The sequence below is a fragment of the Neofelis nebulosa genome, chromosome 8 (assembly GCF_028018385.1).
Source record: "Neofelis nebulosa isolate mNeoNeb1 chromosome 8, mNeoNeb1.pri, whole genome shotgun sequence".
Lineage (NCBI taxonomy): Eukaryota > Metazoa > Chordata > Mammalia > Carnivora > Felidae > Neofelis > Neofelis nebulosa.
The window spans coordinates 77,497,247-77,521,636 of NC_080789.1; the positions used below are offsets into that span (position 1 = coordinate 77,497,247).

The window sequence follows — 24,390 nt, forward strand, 5'->3', positions numbered from 1 at the left end:
CCACAGATAGTTACTTATCATATTAACCAGAAACTTCAAGAATGAAAGATACCTTTTAAAAATGTTCAAAGCTTCCTGTGTGTTAGGTACTAAACAGAAAACACTATCTGCTGTGTGCTCAGGAAAATTTCCTGCTACACATACTTATATATATCTCTGATCAAAATGTCACAAAATAAGATTGCAGGTGAACGGGTTATTATTACAAATTTTAAGATATTTTGATTAGCAACATGAGAGAACACACCTGCTTATTTTCTTCAGCATTTGGGATTGAGTTGCATAACCTGTTGAATAAGTATCTCAAATCCTATTACAGTTAACATTTGACAATGAGAATCTCACTTCACTGATAATTATACATGCAAAGAAACTAATTTTTTAAATAGCATTTCATTTTGTTAAATGATTTCTTAATGTTAAGAAATGGAAGTGGCTCAGTCGGTTAAATGTCCGACTCTTGATTTCGGCTCAGGTCATGGTCTCACACTTCATGAGTTCAAGCCCCACATCCGACTTCACACTCACAGTGCAGAGCTTGCTTGGGATTATCTGTCTCCCTATCTCTCTGCCCCTTCCCTGCTGACTCTCAATTGCTCTCTCTCACACAATAAATAAATAAACATTTTAAAAAACAGAAAGAAAGAGATGGAAATGTCTTGTAGGAGTGGTCTGGCACATGGCCCAGACACCTGTTTCAGGATCAAGGCACTCAGTCCCCTAGCTGCTGGGCATATAGGTTGGTGATGGCTCACAGCTGAGCCTATTTTTGCATCTTGCCCTCTGCCAAAGCCTTGATCAAGATTTTGCCTACTCTCCAAGTGCATCCCACGTTTAACGGCTGGTCAATAACAAAGTACAAAGGCCTGCCCCTTGTTTCAATTTAGAATGAATCTGAAAGGAAATCCCAGCCTCAGAGCACCCTATAGGATTATTTGAGGCTGCTATTGCAAACTGTTCATATTAAAACTTCACCCTCTACCTCCATTGCTGCATTACAGATGTTGTTCCAAGAATACACAATCCTTCTGCACACAAATCTCTAACTCGACCTTACACAGTTCGTATTGAAAGTAGTCCTAGAAATAAGACCCTAAAATGGATTTTGGGGGGCCTGGGAGGCTCAGTTGGTTAGGCATCAGACTCTCGGATCTCAGCTCAGGTCTTGATCTCCGGATGTGAGTTAAGGCACCACAGTTGGGCTCCGCGCTGAAGGTAAAGCCCACATAATCATCATCATCATCATCATCATCATCATCATCATCATTACAACAACAACAACAACAACAACAACAACAACAATAAATAGGGTTTTGGAGCTGGATTCTATACCAGCCAACTGGCAATGAGAACCCCATCCATGGTGAGGAGTACTGATAGCAATCGCCATGCTGTGAAAATGTGATCACCTATTTGATTCCAGTTATACTAAACCTGGTTACCTGTAACTGTTACATAATAAAACAGGGCTTTCTGCATTTATTGTATTGAATTTTCTCTCCCTATAGCTTGGACAAGACTGCCACCTCCTGGAGAAGCTGGTGCTCTCATCTACTTGGGGAATCACTCTGAAAATTGTTTGCGTCCCAACGTCCTCTCTCTCTCCTTTAAGTTAAAAAATTTCTAACCCATCACAACTGTGAACAAGTTTTGCAATGAGCCAAGAATTCAAACCAATTTGCGCATCACAATTTCATGTTAAAATTTAAACAAACTCTGATGTTTGTAGAGCGCTTCGTAGGTGCAAAGGGCTTTAATTCTTATTCCTCACAACAGCCCTTTGAAGTAGGAACTATTATCACAGGCACACCTGCGGTACGAATGAGGAAATTAAGTATTAGCGAAGTTAGACTGCAAGCTAAGGAGAACCCCCGTTTACGTCGTCAGAACTCCAATGACTGCTGAGAACTCAAGCTCCGTAGCTAAGTGACCGTCTCGCCCCACCCGGGCATGCGCAGAAAAACACGGAAGCAATTTCCGTAGTAATTATGGGAGTCTGACACTGGGGGTGTGGCAAGGGCTCCAAAATCCCAGCATTCGCATCGTGCCGGTGTCAAGATGGCGGCCCCCATGTTCCGGTGCTTTTCCCGGGGCAGGTGGTTTGGGAGCCCCGGCACGTCAGGAGTCTTGTTCCTGGGACTGCGTGAGGCCCATTCGGGCGCTCAGGGGCTGCTGGCGGTGCAAAAGGCTCGAGGTCTGTTCAAGGAGTTCTTCCCCGAGAGGGGTACGAAGATAGAGCTCCCAGAGCTTTTCGACCGTGGAACGTGCAACTTTCCCCAGACCATCTACTGCGGTTTCGACCCCACGGCCGACTCGCTTCATGTGGGGCACCTGCTAGCTCTTCTGGGCCTGTTTCACTTCCAGCGAGCAGGCCACAACGTGATTGCGCTGGTGGGAGGTGCCACCGCGCGCCTGGGAGATCCGAGCGGCCGCACCAAGGAGCGCGAGGCCCTGGGCGCAGAACGCGTGCGAAGCAATGCGCGCGCCCTGCGCCAAGGCCTCGAGGCCATGGGTGCCAATCACCAGCAGCTCTTCGCGGATGGGCGGCCTTGGGGAAGCTTCACGGTACTGGATAATTCAGCCTGGTACCAGAAGCAGCACCTGGTGGACTTCCTATCCGCCGTAGGCGGCCACTTCCGCATGGGGACGCTCCTGAGCCGGTTGAGCGTCCAGACCCGACTCAAGAGTCCCGAGGGCATGAGCTTGGCCGAGTTTTTTTACCAGGTGCTCCAGGCTTATGATTTCTACTATCTGTTCCAACATTATGGATGCCGGGTCCAGCTGGGTGGATCTGATCAATTGGGCAATATCATGTCCGGATACGAGTTTATCCACAAGTAAGCGCCTTTAGACCCAGGAGAAATCGTGTGACCAAATAATTTACACCCGAATATCCTACGATTCACTATTGGGATTGGGTAGTGACGCCCTTGTCAAGTCCTTTTTGGTTTTCTCCCCGTTAAGAGTCTGAAATGGTGTCGATGTGACAGGCTGATAATGAGAACTAACGGGCTGGATTAATGGTATTAGGTATGGAACATATTCTAGAACTCTGCAGGAAATACACCACCAGCCAGGATTCTGTGTTACTGAATTGAGAAACTGCTTTCCTTTTTTATACTTGAATGGGATTGTGCCTCGGTGAGTAGTTTCTGCTTTAGCTGCACCTTCCATGAAGCTAGTATTAGTTTTTGGTTGGCATCGCAAAAAAATTGTTTTTCAGCTCCAAATGTTTGGCGAATAATGTAGATTTTAATGACATTTTCTTAAGGGAGACGAACTCTGTAGTTCTAGCCAAGCCCATGTGCTACTTATTTTTAAAATCCCTTAAAGCATCCTTAGTGTCTCTACCTGACTCCTTACCCAGTTTTCTTTCCTTGTTTTCTTGGGCCTTTAAAGTTTTGAGGCCCTAGTTATACAGAAACTCCCCCAGAGTCACTGGTTCCATTGTAGTTGAGAATGACAAATGCCAAAACAGTGAGTGCTCTGAAAACGAGGGAGGAACATTCAGATTTAGAAGGTAAAGGAAGTTTTCTCAGAGCAAGAGACCAGAATGAAATCTGAAGAACGATTAGCAAAACCTACCAACACTTGTGACTGAAGCGCATAATGAAGTTTTCCTTTATGCTTAGGTTGACTGGAGAAGACGTATTTGGAATCACTGTTCCACTAATTACAAGTACAACAGGAGCAAAATTGGGAAAGTCTGCTGGTAATGCTGTGTGGCTAAACAGAGATAAGACCTCTCCGTTTGAATTGTATCAATTCTTTGTCAGGCAGCGGGATGATTTGGCAGAAAGGTGAGTTCTTAATAGTGTGCTGACAACAATTAAGTATATTAAGCTCATGGTATAATTTTAGCCATTGAATCTTTGTGTGCCTTTTATAGTTTTTTGTGTTTTGTTTTCACTTAGATTCTACTTAAGATACAGAACATTGCAATTTTAACTGTTCTAAACAAGTTTTTTGTTAGTTAAAGCAGAGAACTACCGTGACTCCTGAAAAACTTAGAGTCAAGTTTTGATATACCTCTAGTAAGTGCTTAGGATGTTATCAGTTGCATAGTCTGGTTTTTTCACTCCTTTCATGGTCAACTTGACTAAACCTTAATTTACTCTTATCTCTAAAGTTTCTTTTCTTTACCATAACGTAGTACACACTTTGAAGATCCTTTTTTAAAAATGATTTTCTCATTAATTCATTCACATTATCTTTAACCCTTCAAAGAATGTAATTGATGATAAAAATATACCTGCAACAAAGAAAAGGTGAATTTTACCAAAAATGATTTTTCCAGACTGAAAAATGTTTTATAATGAACTACAATAATTAAGATTTTTTTTCCTTCAGGTTTGTTTTCAACATATTTGATGATACAGTTTAGAGTTTTGATGTATCAAGAACTGACATCTTTTGAATATTTCATTTTCTACTTGGCTCTGATGTATAAAAATAGAATTAATTTCTGTGTATTAACTGTGTGCCCAGCAACTCTGCTAAACTCTTATTAATTCTAATAATAATGTTTGGATTTTAAAGCACAAGCTTTTAAATGTAAGGGTAAGTGAGAGACGAATGGAAAAAATTAGAGAATCCAGATAGACTCCAGCATCTATGGTCACTTAATGTCTGTGGCGCTGCAGAACAGTGGGATAAGACCATCTTTTCTTTCTTTCTTTCTTTTTTTTTTTTTTTTTTTAATTTTTTTAATGTTTATTTATTTTCGAGAGAGACAGACAGCTATGAGTGGGGAAGGGGCAGAAGGAAAGGGAGACACAGAATCGGAGGCAGGCTCTAGGCTCTGAGCTGTCAGTACAGAACCCAAGGCGGGGCTCGAACTCATCAACGATGTGATCATGACCTGAGCCAAAAGTCAGACGCTTGACTGACTGAGCCACTCAGGTGCCCCAAGACTATATTTTCAATATATATCACTTGGATAATTAGATGCCTTATTTGAGGAAAATGGTGAAACTTAACCTCACACTATATGCAAAAATGAATTCCAGGTAGATTGTCAACGTATTCTGTAACGAAAGCTAAATCATGTGTTCAGAGCATAAATAGGAAAATCTCTTCATAACTGGGATAGAGAAAGATTCTTATGTGAGATACAAAGAAAAGATTGGTAAATTAGACAATTAAAGTTGAGATCTACAGTTCTCCAAAAGCTACCATTAAGAGTAGAATACCAGTTCCATGTACTAAAAGTACTAGCTATCCCTCATTGTGGTCTTGATTTCCATTTCCCTTAGGATTAGTGATGTTGAGCATCTTGTTATATTGGACCATCAGTTTGTCTTTGGAAAAATGTCAGGTCCTCTGCTAATTTTTAAATTGGATTATTATTGGTGTTGACTTGTATGAGTTCTTTTTGGATCTTGTTGATCTATCGTTTGCAAGTGTCTTCTTCCAGTCAGTAAGTCATTTTGTTGATGGTTTCCTTCTCTGTGTGAAAGCTTTCTATTTTGGTGTAGTATCAGTTGTTTATTTTTACTTTGTTTCCCTTGTCTGAGGAGACATATCTAGCAAAATGTCTAATTTCTAGAAAATGTCTAGAAAAAAAATGCTAAGGCCCATGTCAGATTACTGCCTATGTTTTCTTCTAGGAGTTTCATAGTTTCAGGTCTCAAATTTAGGTCTTTAGTCCGTTTTGAGTTTATTTTTATGTATGTTGTAAGAAAGTGGTCCAGTTTCATACTTTTGCATGTAGCTGTCCAGTTTTCCTAGCACCATTTGTTGAAGAGACTTTCTTTTCTCCATTGTATTGTCTTGCCTCCTAGTGTCATAGATTCACTGACCATATAAGTGTGGGTTTATTTCTGGGCTTTCTATTCTCTTCTCTTGATCTGTGTGTCTATTTTTCTGCCAGTACTTCATTCTGTTTGATTACTCTGGCTTTGTAATGTATTTTGAAATCTGAAAGTGTGATACCTCCAGCTTTGTTATTCTTCTGATTATTTTGGTGATTCTGGGTCTTTTGTGGTTCCATACAAATTTGAGGATTATTTGCTCTAGTTCTGTTAAAAATGCTGTTGGTATTTTGAATCTATAGTTTGCTTTGCGTAGGATGGACATTTTAATAATATGAATTCTTTCCATGAGCATAGACTATCTTTCCATTGTTTGTGTGATACTCAGTTTCTTTCATCAGTGTTTTATAGTTTTCACAGTACAAGATTTTAACCTCCTTGGTTGAGCATGGTAGTCTTTTAAGTAATCTCTACACCCAGCGTGGGGCTTGAACCCACAACCCCAAGATCAAGAGTTGCATGCTTTAGGGCCACCTGGGTGGCTCAGTTGGTTAAGCATCCGACTTCAGCTCAGGTCATGATCTCCTGGTTCATAAGTTCAAGACCCACATTGGGCTCTGTGCTGACAGCTCAGAGCCTAAAGCCTGCTTCAGATTGTGTGTCTCCCTCTCTGTCCCTCCCACATTCATTCATTCATTCTCTCTCTCTCTCTCAAAAATAAATAAAAACAGGGGCGCCTGGGTGGCTCAGTCGGTTGAGTGTCCGACTTCGGCTCAGGTCACGATCTCGCGGTCTGTGAGTTCGAGCCCCGCGTCAGGCTCTGGGCTGATGGCTCAGAGCCTGGAGCCTACTTCCGATTCTGTGTCTCCCTCTCTCTCTGCCCCTCCCCCGTTCATGCTCTGTCTCTCTCTGTCTCAAAAATAAATAAACGTTAAAAAAAAAAAAATTAAAAAAAATAAATAAAAACATTTAAAGAGAGAGAGAGATGCATGGTCTACTGACTGAGCCAGCCAGCACCCCTAAGCTTGGTAGTCTCTTATAATCCTTTGTATTTCTGTGGTGTCATTCGTATCTTTTCTCATTGCTGATTTTATGTATTTGAGTCCTCTTTTTTACTTGATGAATTTGGCAAAAGGTTTATCAGTTTTGTTTATCTTTTCAAAGAACCAGGTTTTGGTTTCACTTATCTTTTCCTTTTTTTTTAAGTCGCTTTTCATTTATTTGCTCTGATCTTTATTATTTCTTTGCTTCTGCTAACTTTGGACTTTGTTCTTTTTCTAATTCCTTTGGTTGTAAGCTTAGATTGATATTTTTCTGGTTTCTTGAGAGAGGTCTGTATTGCTCTTAGAACTGTTTTTGCTATGTCCCAGAGATTTTGGAACATCATGCTTCCATTATATTTGTTTCCAGGTATTTTTAAATTTCCTCTCTGATTTCTTTGTTGACACATTGGTTATTTAGTAACATGTTATTCAGCCTCCACGTGTTTGTGTTTTTTCACAATTTTTTTTTGTAATTTCTAGTTTCACACCTAAAAGAGGTTTGATATGATTTCAGTTTTCATAAATTTATTGAGACTTGTTTTGTGGCTTAACATATGACCTATCATAGACAATGTTCCATGTGCACTTGAAAAGAATGTGTATTCTTTTTTTTTTTTTTAATGTTTATTTATTTTTGAGAAGAGTGAGACAGAGCATGAGCGGGGGAGGAGAGAGAAAGAGGGAGACACAGAATCTGAAACAGGCTCCAGGCTCTGAGCTGTCAGCACAGAGCCTGATGCGGGGCTCGAACTCACAGACCGTGAGATCATCATCTGAGCCGAAGCCAGACGCTTAACTGACTGAGCCACCCAGGCGCCCCAAGAATGTGTATTCTTTTGTTGGGATGGGATATTCTGTGTATCTGTTAAGTCCATCTAGTCTATTATGTTGTTCAGAAGCACTGGTTCCTTGATTTTTCTGCCTGGATGACCTATCCTTGGATGTAAGTGGGGTGTTAAAGTCCCATTCTATTATCGTATTATTGATTTCTCCCTTTTATGTCCATTAATATTTGCTTTACATACTTAGGTGCTACCATTTTTGGCACATAGAAATTTATGATTGTTCTATCTTTGTTGGATTGATCCCTTTATCATTTATGTTAATGCTCTTTTCTCTTGTTATAGTCCTTGTTTTAAAGTCTATTTTGTCTGATATAAGTACTAATGCCGTGACTTTTTGTTTGTTTCCATTTTGATGGAATACTTGTCTCCATCTCTTCGTTTTCATTTTGTGTCTTCAGGTCAGAATGAGTGTCTCGTAGACAGCACGTAGATGTGTCTTGGGGTTTTTATCCATTCAGTCAGCCTGTGTTTTTTGATTGGAGCATATAGACCCTTAACATTTAAAGTAATTATTGATAGTTATATACTTCATTGCCATTTTGTTGTTTGATTGTTTTTGTAGTTCTTCTGTCCCTTCCTTTCTTGCTCTCTTCCCTTGTGATTTCATAACTTTCTTTAATGTTATGCTTGAATTCTTTTTATTTTTTTCCGTATGTATTCTCTTTTCAAAGGTTTGTGGTTACCATGAGGTTCATATTTAACACCCTACATATATAGCAGTCTGTTTTAAGTTGATAGTCACTTAAGTTTGAACGCACTTACTATTATTTTTAATGTTTTAATTTTTTGAGAGAGACAGAGCACAAGTAGGGGAGGAGCAGAGAGAGGGAGACACAGAATCCAAAGCAGGCTCCAGGTTCTGAGCTGTCAGCACAGAGCCCAATGTGGATCTCAAACCCACAAACACAAGATCATGACCTGAGCTGAACTTGGATGCTTCACTGAGCCAACCAGGTGCTCCTGAACATGTTTAGAAAGCATTACATTTTTATTCACCTCCTCCACATTTTATGTATTTGTATGTTTTTATTTTTTGTACTGCTTAACCAATTATTGTAGATACAATTGATTTTACTGCTCTTGTCTTTGAACCTTCAACAATAGCTTTGTGATTGATCTGGTACCTTTACTATATATTTGCTTTCACCATTGAAATTGTCATAATTATTCTAAGTTTTAGTTATGGCCTCTTCTTTCCCACTTACAAAAGTCCCTTGAACATTCTTGTAATGCTGGTTTAGTGGTGACGAATACCTTTAACTTTTGTTTATATGGGGAATTCTTTACCCCTCCTTCAGTTCTGAATGATAACCTTGCTGGGTAGAGTATTCTTAGTTGTAGTTTATTTCCTTTCATCATTTTGAATATACTGTGTGCTCCCTCTAGAGCCTGCAGTTTCTGCTGAAAAATCAGTTGATAGCCTTTTGGGAGGTGCCTTGTACATCACTGTTTGCTTTTCTCTTCCCACTGTTAAGATTCTGTCCTTTTAGTTTTTGACATTTTATTTTTTTAAATTTTTTTTTTTTAACGTTTATTTATTTTTGAGACAGAGAGAGACAGAGCATGATCAGGGGAGGGGCAGAGAGAGAGGGAGACACAGAATCTGAAACAGGCTCCAGGCTCTGAGCTGTCAGCACAGAGCCCGACGCGGGGCTCGAACTCACGGACCACGAGATTGTGACCTGAGCCAAAGTCGGCCGCTTAACCGACTGAGCCACCCAGGTGCCCCAGTTTTTGACATTTTAATTATCAATGTGTCTTGATATGGACTTCTTTGGGTTCATCTTATTTGGGGCTCTCTGTGTTTCCTGGATTCAGATGTCTGTTTCCTACCCCAGGTTAGGGAAATTTTCGGCTATTATGTCTTCAAATAAGTTTTCTCCCTTTCTCTCTGTTTTTTTTTTTTTTAACCTATATAATGTGAATGTTAGTATGCTTGTTGTGTCAGAGGTATGTGTTCTCAATTAATTCTGTATTACCAGGAATTATAGCTTAATTGGGGAAATCTGAGCATTAAGGTTTTGAAGGTAAATGGTGGGATACCATTCATTATAGGCTGACTTACATACCAACCAAATGTGACTATTGAACGAGGAGACTCCATCTCAGTATCTTTAATAACAGGTTATAAGCTTTTAATGACCTGTTTAAATTGGTATTAGGGGGTGTTTACCATCTTGCCCACAGGAGGAAGAGTCACTGGCATCCACGTGGTAAATTCCACCAGGAATGCCAAGAACTTGGGCCTGTTCGATGTTGCATGGCATTGTGTCAATGCATCCATGCCTATAGTAGGGAGGGAAAGGACCAAGGAGGCCACCACCAGAAGGAGCCATTTGAAGTAAATGGCCCCTGTAGTTAGTTACATCTGAATGGATTTGTACACCTTTGATTGTTTTACTGGCAATTCTCTTTTAAGAATTTAGAGAGATTGTCTGGAATAACAGTGACTTGGGCCTTGATGTCTAATCAAACATTTTTTTTTTTAATTCTACCAAATATTTATTTATTTTATATAATTTATTGTCAAATTGGTTTCCATACAATACCCATTGTTCATCCCACCAGGTGCCCTCCTCAATGCCCATCACCCACTTCCCCCCCTTCACCCCGCATCAACCCTCAGTTTGTTCTCAGTATTTAAGAGCCTCTTATGGTGTGCCTCCTTCCCTCTATATAACTTTTTTCCCCCTTCCCCCGTCTTCTGTTATGTTTCTCAAGATCCACTTATGAGTGAAAACATATGGTGTCTGTCTTTCTCTGCCTGACTTATTTCACTTAGCATAACACTCTCCAGTTCCATCCACGTTGCTACAAATGGCCAGATTTCATTCTTTCTCATTGCCAAGTAGTATTCCATTGTATATATAAACCACATCTTTTTTATCCATTTGTCAGTTGATGGACATTTAGGCTCTTTCCATAATTTAGCTATTGTTGAAAGTGGTGCTATAAACATTGGGGTACATGTGCCCCTATGAATCAGCAGTCCTGTATCCATTGGGTAAATTCCTAGCAGTGCTATTGCTGGGATTGGGCAGTTCTATTTTTAATTTTTTGAGGAATCTCCACACTGTTTTCCAGAGCAGCTGCACCAGTTTGCATTCCCACCAACGTGCAAGAGGGTTCCCGTTTCTCCACATCCTCTCCAGCATCTATAGTCTCCTGATTTGTCTATTTTAGCCACTCTGACCAGCGTGAGGTGGAATCTCAGTGTAGTTTTGATTTGTATTTCCCTGATGAGCAGTGACATTGAACATCTTTTCATGTGCCTGTTGGCCATCTGGATGTCCTCTTTAGAGAAGTGTCTATTTATATCTTCTGCCCGTTTCTTCACTGGATTATTTGTTTTTTGGGTGTGGAGTTTGGTGAGTTCTTTATAGATTTTGGATGCTAGCCCTTTGTCTGATATGTCATTTGCAAATATCTTTTCCCATTTTGTCAGTTGCCTTTTAGTTCTGTTGATTGTTTGCTTTGCAGTGCAGAAGCTTTTTATCTTGATGAGGTCCCAATAGTTCATTTTTGCTTTTAATTCCCTTGCCTTTGGAGATGTACCAAGTAAGAAATTGTTCCAGCAGAGGTCAGAGAGGTTTTTTCCTGTTTTCTCCTCTAGGGTTTTGATGCTTTCCTGTCTCACATTCAGGTCCTTCATCCATTTTGAGTTTATTTTTGTGAATGTTCTAAGAAGGTGGTCTAGTTTCATTCTTCTGCATATTGCTGTCCAGTTCTCCCAGCACCATTTGTTAAAGAGACTCTCTTTTTTTCCATTGGATATTCTTTCCTGCTTTGTCAAAGATTAGTTGGCCGCACATTTGTGGGTCCAAATCTGGAGTCTCTATTCCATTGGTCTATGTGTCTGTTTTTGTGCCAATACCGTACTGTCTTGATGATTACAGCTTTGTAGTAGAGGCTAAGTCTGGGATTGTGATGCTTCCCGCTTTGGTTTTCTTCAAAATTACTTTGGCTATCAGGGTCTTTTGTGGTTCCATATGAATTTTAGGATTGCTTGTTCTAGTTTCGAGGAGAATGCTGGTGCAATTTTGATTGGGATTGCATTGAATGTGTAGATTGCTTTGGGTAGTATTGACATTTTGACAATATTTATTCTTGCAACCCATGAGCACGGAATGTTTTTCCATTTCTTTGTGTCTTCTTCAATTTCCTTCATAAGTTTTCTATAGTTTTCAGGATACAGATATTTTACGTCTTTGGTTAGGTTTATTCCGAGGTATTTTATGCTTCTTGGTGCAATTGTGAATGGGATCAGTTTCTTTATTTGTCTTTCTGTTGCTTCATTATTGGTGTATAAAAATGCAACTGATTTCTGTACATTAATGTTGTATCGTGCAATTTTGCTGAATTCATGTATCAGTTCTAGCAGACTTTTGGTGGAGTCTATCGGGTTTTCCATGTAGAATGTCATGTGATCTGCAAAAAGTGAAAGCTTGACTTCGTCTTTGCCAATTTTGATGCCTTTGATTTTCTTTTGTTGTCTGATTGCTGATGCTAGAACTTCCAGCACTATATTAAACAACAGCGGTGAGAGTGGGCATCCCTGTTGTGTTCCTGATCTCAGGTGGAAAGCTCTCAGTTTTTCCCCATTGTCGGCTTTTCATAAATGGCTTTTATGATGTTAAATATGTTCCTTCTATCCCGACTTTCTCGAGGGTTTTTATTAAGAAAGGATGCTGAATTTTGTTAAAGGCTTTTTCTGCATCGATGGACAGGATCTTATCGTTCTTTTCTTTTATTAATGTGATGTATCACATTGATTGATTTGCAAATATTGAACCAGCCCTGCAGCCCAGGAATGAATCCCATCTGATCATGGTGAATGATTCTTTTTATATGCTGTTGAATTGATTTGCTAGTATCTTATTGAGAATTTTTGCATCCATATTCATCAGGGATATTGGCCTGTAGTTCTCTTTTTTTGCTGGGTCTCTGTCTGGTTTAGGAATCAAAGTGATGCTGGCTTCATAGAATGAGTCTGGAAGTTTTCCTTCCCTTTCTATTTTTTGGAACAGCTTGAGAAGGATAGGTATTAACTCTGCTTTAAATGTCTGGTAGAATTCTCCAGGGAAGCCATCTGGTCCTGGACTTGTATTTGTTGGGAGATTTTTGATAACTGATTCCATTTCTTCACTGGTTATGGGTCTGTTCAAATTTTCTGTTTCTTCCTGTTTGAGTTTTGGAAGTCTGTAGGTGCTTAGGGTCTTTGTCCATTTCTTCCAGGTTGTCCAGTTTGTTGGCATATAATTTTTCATAGTATTCCCTGATAATTGCTTGTATTTCTGAGGGATTGGTTGTAATAATTCCATTTTCATTTGTGATTTTATCTATTTGGGTACTCTCCCTTTTCTTTTTGAGAAGCCTGGCTAGAGGTTTATCAATTTTATTTATTTTCTCAAAAAACCAACTCTTGGTTTCATTGATCTGCTCTACTGTTTTTTTAGATTCTAAATTGTTTATTTCTGCTCTGATCTTTATTATTTCTCTTCTTCTGCTGGGTTTGGGGTGTCTTTGCTGTTTTGCTTCTAGTTCCTTTAGGTGTGCTGTTAGATTCTGTATTTGAGATTTTTCTTGTTTCTTGAGGTAGGCCTGGATTGCAATGTATTTTCCTCTCAGGACTGCCTTCGCTGCATCCCAAAGCGTTTGGATTGTTGTATTTTCATTTTCATTTGTTTCCATATATCTTTTAATTTCTTTAATTGCCTGGTTGACCCATTCATTCTTTAGTAGGATGCTCTTTAGCCTCCATGTTTTTGGAGGTTTTCCAGACTTTTTCCTGTGATTGATTTCAAGTTTCATAGCATTGTGATCTGAAAGTGTGCATGGTATGATCTCAATTCTTTTATACTTATTAAGGGCTGTTTTGTGACTCAGTATGTGATCTGTCTTGGAGAATGTTCCATGTGCACTAGAGAAAAAAGTATATTCTGTTGCTTTGGGATGCAGAGTTCTAAATATATCTGTCAAGTCCATCTGATCCAATGTATCATTCAGGGCCCTTGTTTCTTTATTGATTCTCTGTCTAGATGATCTGTCCATTGTTGTAAGTGGAGTATTAAAGTCTCCTGCAATTACCACATTCTTATCAATAAGGTTGCTTATGTTTGTGATTGTTTTATATATTTGGGGACTCCCATATTCGGTGCATAGACATTTATAATTGTTAGCTCTTCCTGATGGATAGACCCTGTAATTATTATATAATGCCCTCTTCATCTCTTGTTACAGCCTTTAATTTAAAGTCTAGTTTGTCTGATATAAGTATGGCTACTCCAGCTTTCTTTTGACTTCCAGTAGCATGATAGATAGTTCTCCATCCCCTCACTTTCAATCTGAAGGTGTCCTCAGGTCTAAAATGAGTCTCTTGTAGACAGCAAATACATGGGTCTTGTTTTTTTTTTATCCATTCTGATACCCTGTGTCTTTTTGTTGGAGCATTTAGTCCATTTATATTCAGTGTTATTATTGAAAGATACAGGTTTAGAGTCATTGTGATGTCTGTAGGTTTCATGCTTGTAGTGATGTCTTTGGTACTTTGTGGTTCTTGCAACATTTCACTCACAGAGTCCCCCTTAGGGACATTTTCATTGACCCAGGGGACTACCAGAGTGGTATAGGGGCCACTGTCTCTGGGAGGTGGGATGAGTCCTGGGGAGCCACCAACTCCCTGCGGTAGAGGCTTAGGTGGCTGCCAGCCCTGGGTTTTAGAGAAGAGGTCAGAGGCAGTTGTAGAGACTGGGTTCAAGTCAGGATGGATGGCAGCTGAGTGGCAAGAGGGTGGATGGCCGAAGGGGGCTATAGATGGGGGAATGCTAGTGTTAGGATCTAGAGTTTTGAGACTGGCTGTCTAGATACCAAGTGGCCAGGAACACTGAGATTTTGTAACTCCCAGAAGAGGTTAACCTGTGTGTTTTCATAAAGGGCAAAATTAAGTTGAGGATTTATTGGAGTTGGGAGCCCTTTTTGTTGAGGGAAATTTGTTCAAGGGGGTAGCGGGGGTAGAAGGGCATAGATCTGAAGTGTCCAGGTACCTGGATAGTAACCTCCTCCATGTCTAGCAACCATGCCCGTGCCCCCCAGTGCCTTTCAAATGGTTTCAGCAGTCCCATTAAAATTAGTAGCACTGCCCTATAGTTAGGGGGAGCACCTTATGGAGTAATACTCTGGACTTGGGGTCACTTGAGGCCTCATCAGGTTTAGAAATGAAGAGGGTGTCATTTGGGTCACTATGGTCATTGAAATGATAAACATACGGGACCACGCCAACTTTGCTGCAGGAGACAGGCCTAGTCTAATGTTTCCCATTCACTGTGAGCCTTAGCTCTAGTGATTTCTGTGAGGAAAGGATGAGCACAGCACCAGGCAGTAAATATCCAGGGTGGGGGGTAGGTACAGATATCAGTGGCTCTGGGGGCTCCATCTTCCTTTACCCGTCCTCATCCTCATCAGTGGCCTCAACAACCAGGTCAGCTTTTCCTTTGGTACCAGGGCACCCCCTGAGACATGTTGCTTTGTTCTATCCCATTTGGGGAGGAAAGCCTAGGGGGCTCAGGATGTGGTATCTCAAAGGAAACAGACATGTAGCTGGACTGTTCTCTGAGAAGATTATAGATTTTAGGGTCTTCAGAGAGACTGGCCCGTTGTGCAGTTCAGCCATGAGTAACAGTTTTCAATCACAGGCCACAAACCTGTAATAGCCAGTTAGCTCCCTTCTATCCTTCCTGCTGCACAAAGTCTTTAAGGTTAGAATTTCAGTTAAGGCATAATTTCTGATGCCTTAATTGTTACTTTCTGATTTTCTTCATTATGTTGATCTTACATGTTGTTACCAGAAAAAGTTTCTGGAAAATGTCCCTGTGAGCCCACTTCATAAGTGGCTGCATTCCTTTCCAGGGTGTCCCAGTTGCCCTCCCCAGGATTGGGATCTGCCTCCACTAGCGCAGTGTACATGGGACCTCTGGGAAAGCCCTGGCTTTCCTGTTGGTGCAAATAGCAGAGCCTTGGCATGTTGGTACCTGGTGGCACTAAGCAATGCCCAGGAAGCTTTCATCTCTGTTAAATAAATTTTGCATTTATTTGGAGCTGATGTACCTCCTCTGGGGTCTTAAGAGGCACTGGCATAAGATGTTCAGGACATTTGTGTTTGTCTATTAATTGTTTAGCAACATCACACCGGAGACTGGACTTATGATATCCCATGGGGTTAGGGAGACAAAGTGATGGTGAGTGTAGCGGCCATGTGGGGACAGCAAGCCTCAGTGAATGTCTCCTTTCATGGTGCCACTGGTTTCCCATTACAAGGCTGTTCCGTGTATCTGGGTTAGGGCACATAGTCCCACTGTGACCCACCACTCAGTGGTCACTAGGGGAGTTCTCACTCCTCCTTATCTACTGGAGTACCCTTTCCTCGGTACCATTAACCCAAAGCCTCATCTTGGGCAGCAATCACAGCCTTGGGGTTCACTCTGCCTTCACTAGCTGTCCTTGGCGCAAGGCAGGGAGGACCCTCATGTACATTAGTAGTCAGTAAAGGCCTTTATAATTAGTGGTCTTATCATCTCATTAGTCCATATAGCCTAAATCACATTGCACTGGAGAGTGAATTATTATGGTAGCAGTGACAGGAAACACACAGCAGAGGCAATATGCAGAAGCACGGAAGAGTGCAGTAGACCTCCAGCAAGTGGTGCTGCCTTCCCAAATGGTGTCACCATCTGGGTTAGCCAGTCACAGTTAGTAAGGTGGTTGAAGCTGGGGGTGGTGCATGGGGGGCTCAGTCTGTTGGGCTCCAACTCTTGATTTCGGCTCAGGTCAGGATCTGATGGTTTGTGAGTTCAAGCCCTCATTAAGGTGTACGCTGATGACGCAGAGACTCCTTGGGATTCTGCCTCCGTATCTCTCTGCCCCTCCCCTGCTTGCTCGTTCTCTCTCTCTTTCTCAAAACAAATAAAAATAAACTTTGAAGACAAAAAACAGATAGTTGAAGCTAAACGCGTTCCCGTAAGTTAACTACAAGTGCTATCATCACACAGTCCCCTTGACTGTACCATCTACCAACTGTTTGGCTCTCAGACTATTGATAGTGGTGCCAGCGGTTAGAAATGCCTGGGGACACTCACCTGGGCTGACTACTTGTGGCTGCGCTTAGAGATGGTTCCCTGACCCGAGTGCCTCTTGTGAGTTCGTCTTGTGGCTAGACTTGCCTTAAGGGTTCTTACAATTGCAGGACGCACCTCAGCCACAACCATCAGAGAACTTCGAAAAACAAGATTTATGACTCAGAAGTTCTGGAGGGTCCGTGGCATTCTGGGGTCTCAGATAGGGAGAGAGAGAGGAAGAGAGTGTGGTCCAGGGGCTCTGCATTATTGGGATGAAGGGTGAAGTGCCAAAGGACTTTGTGAGTTCTTTATTGGCAAATTTAAAACAGCAGAAATTAGGAAGTGGGAAGGGAGAAACAGCGTCACTCAAGCGGCCAGTTATGTAGGTTACCCAGAGCTTTCTAAAAGAGGAGCTTCATGCGTGTCAGTAGTCTGGTGCTTTGTCTAGTTGACTTGCTGCTAGCTGTGCCATGCAGCTGGCAGTATGTTTATTTGAGGTGGAGGGCTTTGAAATGCATGCCTTGGCTGTCAGAGGGTTAATGTCAGGTACCGATGCTACACTTACAGAACTGCTTAGGAAAAATACGTGTCTCTGCTTATTAAACCTGTATTTGTACATAACCTGTGACCCAGCAGTTCCTCTCCTGGCTATGTCCCCAAAAGAAATCAGTGCACACAGGCACCAAGAGAAATATATGGGAATATTCATAGCAGCATTATCAGTAATTGTCCGAGAGTAGAAACAACACAGAATAAATAAATATATCGTGGAAACAGTCACAGCACAGAATGCTGTACGTGACAGCTGTTCGCACAACCACATGGATGAGCCTCTTACTGAACATAATCATCTGCCAGAAAAGCCAAACACAAAAATGTATTCTGTATGATTCCGTTTATATAAAGCCTGCAAACAGGCAAAACAAAGTGAAGCTGTTTACGGAGGGGTACTGAAATGGTAAAAGTATAAAGAAAAATAAGTGATAATTTTGAAAGGCGAAGGAGTGGTTAATTTGGAGAGGAAGGGGATGTGATAAATTTGGGCTTCGGTGGGTGGAGGCAATGATGTGTTTCTAGGCAGGTGATGGTAGATGTTTGCTTTCTGATTCATTAAACTATGTGATTTGCATACTTTTCTATGTCTTTCTATGCGTTTTATTTTAAAAAGAGGATACACAAAATAGTATGTCAGGAAGTTACAAATTTTTTATTTATGGGCACATATACATAAAAGTACTAAAACATCCCTAGGAAGGATGGGCACAAATTTAGATTAGCTTCTCTCTGTGGGCGAGGAGGGGAATATGGTAGTGCTGGGATCTAGAGCTGTACTTTTCTTTTTCAAAAAGAAAGGTCTGGAACAAAGATGGCAAAATAGTAACATCCTCAGTGTGGGTGGTATGTGCACAGGTGTCTTTTTTTGGGTACTTTTCGTCATGTTTATTTTTCATAATTAAAAATAAATTTAAGGGGCGCCTGGGTGGCGCAGTCGGTTAAGCGTCCGACTTCAGCCAGGTCACGATCTCGCGGTCCGTGAGTTCGAGCCCCGCGTCAGGCTCTGGGCTGATGGCTCGGAGCCTGGAGCCTGTTTCCGATTCTGTGTCTCCCTCTCTCTCTGCCCCTCCCCCGTTCATGCTCTGTCTCTCTCTGTCCCAAAAATTAAAAATAAATAAATAAATAAATAAATAAATAAATAAATAAATAAATAAATTTAAAGGGGCACCTGGGTGGTTCAGTTGGTTAAGCATCTGTCTCCTCACTTCGGCTCAGGTCATGATCTCAGGGTCATGGGATCAAGCCCCGCGTTGGGTTCTGTGCTGACAGCGCGGAGCCTGTTGGGATTCTCTCTCCCTCCCTCTACCACCTGCTTCTCTCTCTCTCTCGCTTGATCTTAGCCAAAAGGCCGAGAAGTGATGCTTCTCTCTCTCAATGAATGAATGAATGAATTTAAAAGTAGGCAGGATGATTTTTAAAGGGTAAGGGAGTTAGAGATAAAAATTAGATATGTTATTTATATATACCTAACACTGTATTTTTTGCCCCAAAGGTACCTGAAGCTCTTCACTTTTCTGCCCCTTCCAGAGATTGACCACATAATGCAGCTGCATGAGAAAGAGCCAGAAAAGCGGGGTCCTCAGAAACGACTTGCTGCAGAAGTTACAAAGCTTGTTCATGGACAAGAAGGGCTGGCTTCTGCTAAAAGGTGGCCTTTTAGAATAACTGAAAGTGGATAAAGTTAATGTAATTAATAGACTTGAGAAAATTCATTAGGGTTGTTATTTACCACTAACAAGAATTGTCAGTGGTTGACCTAAGTACTGTAGAATAGCTTCTGTTGGAAAGAAAGATCACCTTGAATTAAGTGTAAATTATGTAAGATAAACGTTGCTGTTTCAAAACCTTTCAGTGTGGAACATAATGGGCACTCCATAATTGGTTACTGGGTACTAGCCCGTGTGTCTGGATAAGCGCTCACGTGATGTGGTTCTCAATGTGTTTTTCAGGTGCACTCAAGCCCTTTACCATAGTAGCATAGACGCACTGGAGGTCATGTCTGATCAAGAGCTAAAAGAGCTGTTTAAAGAAGCTTCGTTTTCTGAACTAGTTCTCGACCCAGGAACAAGTGTCCTAGATACATGCCGCAAAGCAAATGCCATTCCAGATGGTCCCCGAGGGTAAGATTATTTAACTTTTAGATTCACAGTTAATTCGGCAATAAATGTTACAGTTCACAGCATGTGTTTCCAGAAGGTGTTTTCCTGATAATGCTTCAATGGGGTCTCATTTCTGGCAGAAGTTAATCCCAGAATAAAGTGAAAACTGAGTATTGTCGAAAATCCTTTAAATTTTCTGTAATATCTGGTACTACTATACCATCTCTCCTTAAGTCTAACTGAGTTTCTCCTCAGCATTGGAAAGGACTGTTTAAGGGACCACAGGGGTTACTGAACTTTTCTAGCGGTTTATTTACTGATACTGGAAATGGTACCACTAAAGATGACACCGTATCTGATTCTGACAGAGTTCTTAAGTAACACTGACATTTGTTTACATTGTATAAGCTGAGTAAGATTGGCTTGTACATTTAAACAAAATGTAGAAATTGATCTGTAAACTGTAGCAAATAGCCCAAAATAACACTTCCTAAGAGAAAGAAATTTGTCCTTAAACAGAAGATGGTTTACTGTAATTTTATAAAACCATGGGTTGTAGCAGTTTATTTCATTTGGTAACATGTAAGAGAAAATGAACATTTGCCTTTCACAAGGACTTCCAAGGCCTTTCACACTCTAGACCTCTTTTCTTCTCAGAGTTCACTGCTTTCTAGCTACTCCCCATGTTTCCTCACCGTTTGTGAAATTTACTGCTACTCTCCAGTTTACATGTCTCTTCTTTCAGGAAAATTTCCAACCCCCACCCACCCAGTGTGCTCCTAGAGCAACCTTTCCTGGGGCTTTATAGCATTTAATCACTGTAATTATTTATTTGTCTGGATTACCCCACTAGTTTTCAGTAGTAAAGGCTCTATGAATGTTTATTGAATGAATTGGGCCATAAATAATGTGAGTAAAACCTACTTACATATGCCATCAAAAAATTGTTGCTAAACTGGAATTAGATAAGCTACTGATTTTCCATTTCTGAAATCAGCCCATTTCACTTTTCTAAAAAAGTTCTTTTTAACATTTTCACAAAATGTGCTATTATTTGCATAGTCTCAGAATAGAATTTCCAAGGTTCTTCCAGTTTCATAAGCAAGTTTTCTAAAGGTTTTTGTAATAGCATACATAGTTGTGACTTGTAGCTCATGGAAGCCCATTAAAAGCAGCATTGCCCTTTTTCTGTCGGGAGGCTTCTTTTCTGTAAGCCCCTACTCAAAGTGTGGGGAGGGGGGGAATTGGCTTGAGAAAGTGATTTTGTTACTCATTTTTAAATCACTACCAACTGAATAGTTCTATATAGAGCTGTGGGATATCCCAGCTTTTTCTCTACTAAATAAGAAACTGTGCCTTAAATCTCCTTTAGAAGAGCATTTAAGGGGGGCAGAAATCTAGAGTGAACATAAAGGTAACAATTCAGTGCTAAGTGGTTTTAGTTGGACAGCCTCTGAAATATAAATGAAATATCATTGGGAGAGGTGAGTGGTGATGGATTTATCTAATTAACGAAAACACTGTTATTTTTAGGTATCGGATGATAACAGAAGGTGGAGTCAGTATAAATCACAGACAAGTAACAAATCCTGAGAGTGTTTTAGTCGTTGGACAACATATTCTTAAGAATGGACTTTCATTACTTAAAATAGGAAAAAGGAATTTCTACATTATAAAATGGCTTCAGCTATGATGAAAAATCCTTCTGGTGGTTCAGACGTATCCATCTCATTCTCAAGATGTACCAAAGGTTGGCTCCAGAACTTACACTTTCGTTCACACAAGCCAAACAACAGAGAATGGAGTATACTCTAGGCCTCAGAGTGTGAGTAATTTCATTATTTATATAGGTTGATTAATGTGTAATGATGGGGTATTTTGTTTCCTGATCTGCAGGTATTAAGGACTACCATAGAAAACCATGATTGCCAAGGATAATCTCTTTTAAAAATCCTGTTTCATGAAATAACTATTGTATCCTTCTTGCGCTCTTTTTAGAGATGAGGAAGAACAGTGAAAAAGAGGGCAGAATAAGGACTCTTGGATACTTTTATATCCAAGTGTCTATCTTCCTGACCTTACTAACACCAGCAGCAACCGCAGTGGTCACATTAGAGATGTGAAATACGGTATTGGAAACTGTAGATTTCTGAATTTTTTGCCATTTAGGAAGCAAATACAGTTCTCCTTAAGAAGAAAAGTATTACACAAAGCCCTAGTTGGGAGTAGAAATTACAGTAGAAAGTTTCTTTTCAAAGAACAAAAACCAGTACTTTTGAGAAAGTTTCCAATTCAGTTGTCCAGTCTCTTACCTGTGTTTCAGTATAAATTTACTCACAGCCTTGTTTTGCCAGATTACTAAGGTAGCAATATTTTATAAATTTGGAAACTTAAGTTTCAGCTTCTGTCCCCAAGCAGATTACAACTTGAGATAAACTGAAAAGTAACTAGAGAGAAAATAGCGGCAAATATATACCCCATCATATGAGAATATCAAAGTAATTCTTCTGGTAAGGGAAGTCTTCAGGTCACACTTAAAGGATTTAGAATCAAGACCTAATTAAGCTGTACATACATTAGGCAAGTCAATTCTCAGAACTGTTTCTACATGTGAAAAATCAAGGTAGTTATCATCCCTATTTCCCTGAGGACCAAGTGAAACATAAATACAAATGGTTCACAATCCGGTTCCTTCTTGAAAACCTTACAGGCAGCAAAGCATGGCTTTAGTGTTCAAATTCTAGCCATTTACTACCTGGGATACTTGAAACAAATCACTAGCCTAATATGTAAAAATGGAGATGTAATCGTAGCTTTGTGAATTGTGAGATTGCATAGGAAAAAAGTTGTAAAACTTGTCGTATAGCATAAGCTGTCTTATGTTCCAATTAGATTTATATGTTAAAAAGCTAGTAGATCTAAATTTTTCCCTGGGAGCAAAGTTAGGAAGAATTGACTTATTGACAAAACTTGAATGTCATTTCGTACCAGCAGTTTTATTTACATAGCAAGAACATACAGGCGTCCGTGGTAAATGTCAGAGATCATCGCCACATTTCAGAGCTTCACTCAGTTTGAGCCAATAAATGAAGGGTTTCTGAAACTTTACATACCTTTCTTGCCTCTGCTTTTCTTGTACAAGGTGTGTAGTGCCAGCAAGTACATTACCATCACCTCAGTTTTAAAGGTAACGTTTTCAATTTGAAATTATGTTTGATATGCTGGGGAATGGTACACTGTAAGTTTCTCCCCCCTTACAAACTCAAAAGACTGGGATGGTAGTCATCTGATGTATCTGAAGTGAGTAAATCAGGGATGGCTGTACTGATATTGAATAATGGCAGAGTGATTTTAAAGTGTGTGCTAATGAACATTTAGGTAGTATGTATTCTATCAAGAAGGTACTATGAACAGATTCAAAGTAGTACCATTAAGATTGAATCTGGTTTTTATGTTTGAGATCAGTTGCTGAGCCCGTTGTTTGCTAGTACGTGGGTACCATAAGCTCACGTTACGAACACATTGTTCCTGCCAGTAGTCCTTCATAACTGTTGTAACAGAAATGTTAACATGTTCAGTAAATTCTGTATTGCTGACATGATCTTTTAGAGATGGAGCTAGATGCCTTAAGGATTTTGACCCATATCTTAAAATTTTTATGTAATTCATACCAAGAATCACCTGGGGAATTTTAATAAAATGTGAGTATGTTCTAAACCTCACCCCAAAACTCTGAATGTATTTTAGTAGTAAAAAGCCTTTAGGTGTGTCTGTCCGGATGTTTTTCTTTAAATAATAAGGCTCCATCAGCATTTTCCTATCTGCTGTAATCTAATGTATCATTGGTGTGAAGCAAAAGTAACTGTTACCAACTAATAGAGTTGTATACTTCGATGACCAGCACAGTATCTGGTTTTAAGTCTCACCTCCAAGTGAATCTTAGAGCATGTTATGAGTGACCTAATTTAAAGATGTACTGAAATTACTATTATATTTGAAAATCAAGTCTAGATGGTTGTTTTTAATGCAGGAAAGTAGAATTCATGCTTGCAGGTTTAAGAAAGAATCAAAGATAATTTAGATGTTTAATGCACTAGGGCAGCGTGGACCCGGAAGTGGAAGGGCTGCAATAGCTACACCTCATGCACATCACCGTCAGTGTTACAGATCTTCTTGTGCCTTCCTTCAGCTTTCTTACTAACACATCAGAGGTTGCAGAGAAGCTCAATAAAAGTAGATATCGAAGGATAGGTGGACTACAGTGACTGTGAGTAACTTGTCAACTCACACCTTTCAAAGCCAGACCAGTTTATAGTGTGCATGCATTATAGTTGTATGAAATGTCTTCGTGCGTTCTTCTCCAAGGACTATGGCAGCAGCTTTAAGACTGCTCACAGATTACACAGGTCATCTTATCCACAGGCAAACTGCTTGTATGACTAGAACATGAACAGTTCTTTTTAAGTTCAAATGAAACTGTCACAAGAAAGACTTGATGTATTTTATGTGTATTTTATATGTACGGGGCAACTTTAGAAACAGCATTTATTATTTGGATTAAATGTATGATTTGTTCTGTGATACAGAGTACGATTTTCAGTTTATAGCCAGTCTCTTCACATGAGCAGATTCATACCATTGCAATACACAGGAGTTCATAAATAAAATTCTACTCAAGTAGGCAGTAACTAGCAAATTTCGAGTCAACAAAGTCTCAGTATTATATAGTTCTCTTCACCAAAGATGAGTCTCTCGGATTTCAGCAATTATTTGGCTGGCTCCTTGTAATGCCTACATTAAAAAAGATAAAAAAATTATAGATGCTTATTGAGTTATGATATCAAAAAATCTTGAACTATGTGGAAGTAATCTCTCCCCTTTATATGTGGCAGATCTATACAACTAGTACCTTCAGTCTAAAAATCGAATCAAGTACTATGCAAAAAAACAGACTAGCCATCCTGTGATGACTGTGTATCTCCAGG

The 24,390-nt window shown here is 40.1% G+C and overlaps 2 protein-coding genes across 10 annotated transcripts in view; one reads left to right on the forward strand and one right to left on the reverse strand.

Moving 5' to 3' along the window:
- The first annotated feature begins 1,885 nt into the window (after positions 1-1,885).
- YARS2 (tyrosyl-tRNA synthetase 2) lies at positions 1,886-23,127 on the forward strand. The gene is made up of 5 exons (XM_058743155.1): positions 1,886-2,837; positions 3,633-3,800; positions 18,799-18,954; positions 19,256-19,426; positions 20,939-23,127. The coding sequence occupies exons 1-5, from the start codon at positions 2,059-2,061 to the stop codon at positions 21,096-21,098; spliced, it is 1,434 nt and encodes a 477-aa protein (XP_058599138.1). The 5' UTR covers positions 1,886-2,058; the 3' UTR covers positions 21,099-23,127.
- Positions 22,381-24,390, reverse strand: part of DNM1L (dynamin 1 like) — a 51,397-nt gene continuing 49,387 nt past the window's right edge. For all 9 annotated transcript variants that reach the window (XM_058743154.1, XM_058743150.1, XM_058743147.1 and 6 more), the window contains one exon: positions 22,381-24,196. In XM_058743154.1, coding sequence (XP_058599137.1) covers positions 24,140-24,196 — 57 coding nt within the window. In that variant the 3' untranslated portion in view covers positions 22,381-24,139. The remainder of the gene's footprint in view (positions 24,197-24,390) is intronic.

Excerpts from the sequence above, each read along its gene's own strand:
- YARS2 (XM_058743155.1), top strand. The coding sequence starts at position 2,059 with ATGGCGGCCCCCATGTTCCGGTGCTTTTCCCGGGGCAGGTGGTTTGGG. Across the intron at positions 18,955-19,255 it reads GGGCTGGCTTCTGCTAAAAG|GTGCACTCAAGCCCTTTACC; the intron begins GTGGCCTTTTAG and ends TGTGTTTTTCAG. Across the intron at positions 19,427-20,938 it reads ATTCCAGATGGTCCCCGAGG|GTATCGGATGATAACAGAAG; the intron begins GTAAGATTATTT and ends TGTTATTTTTAG.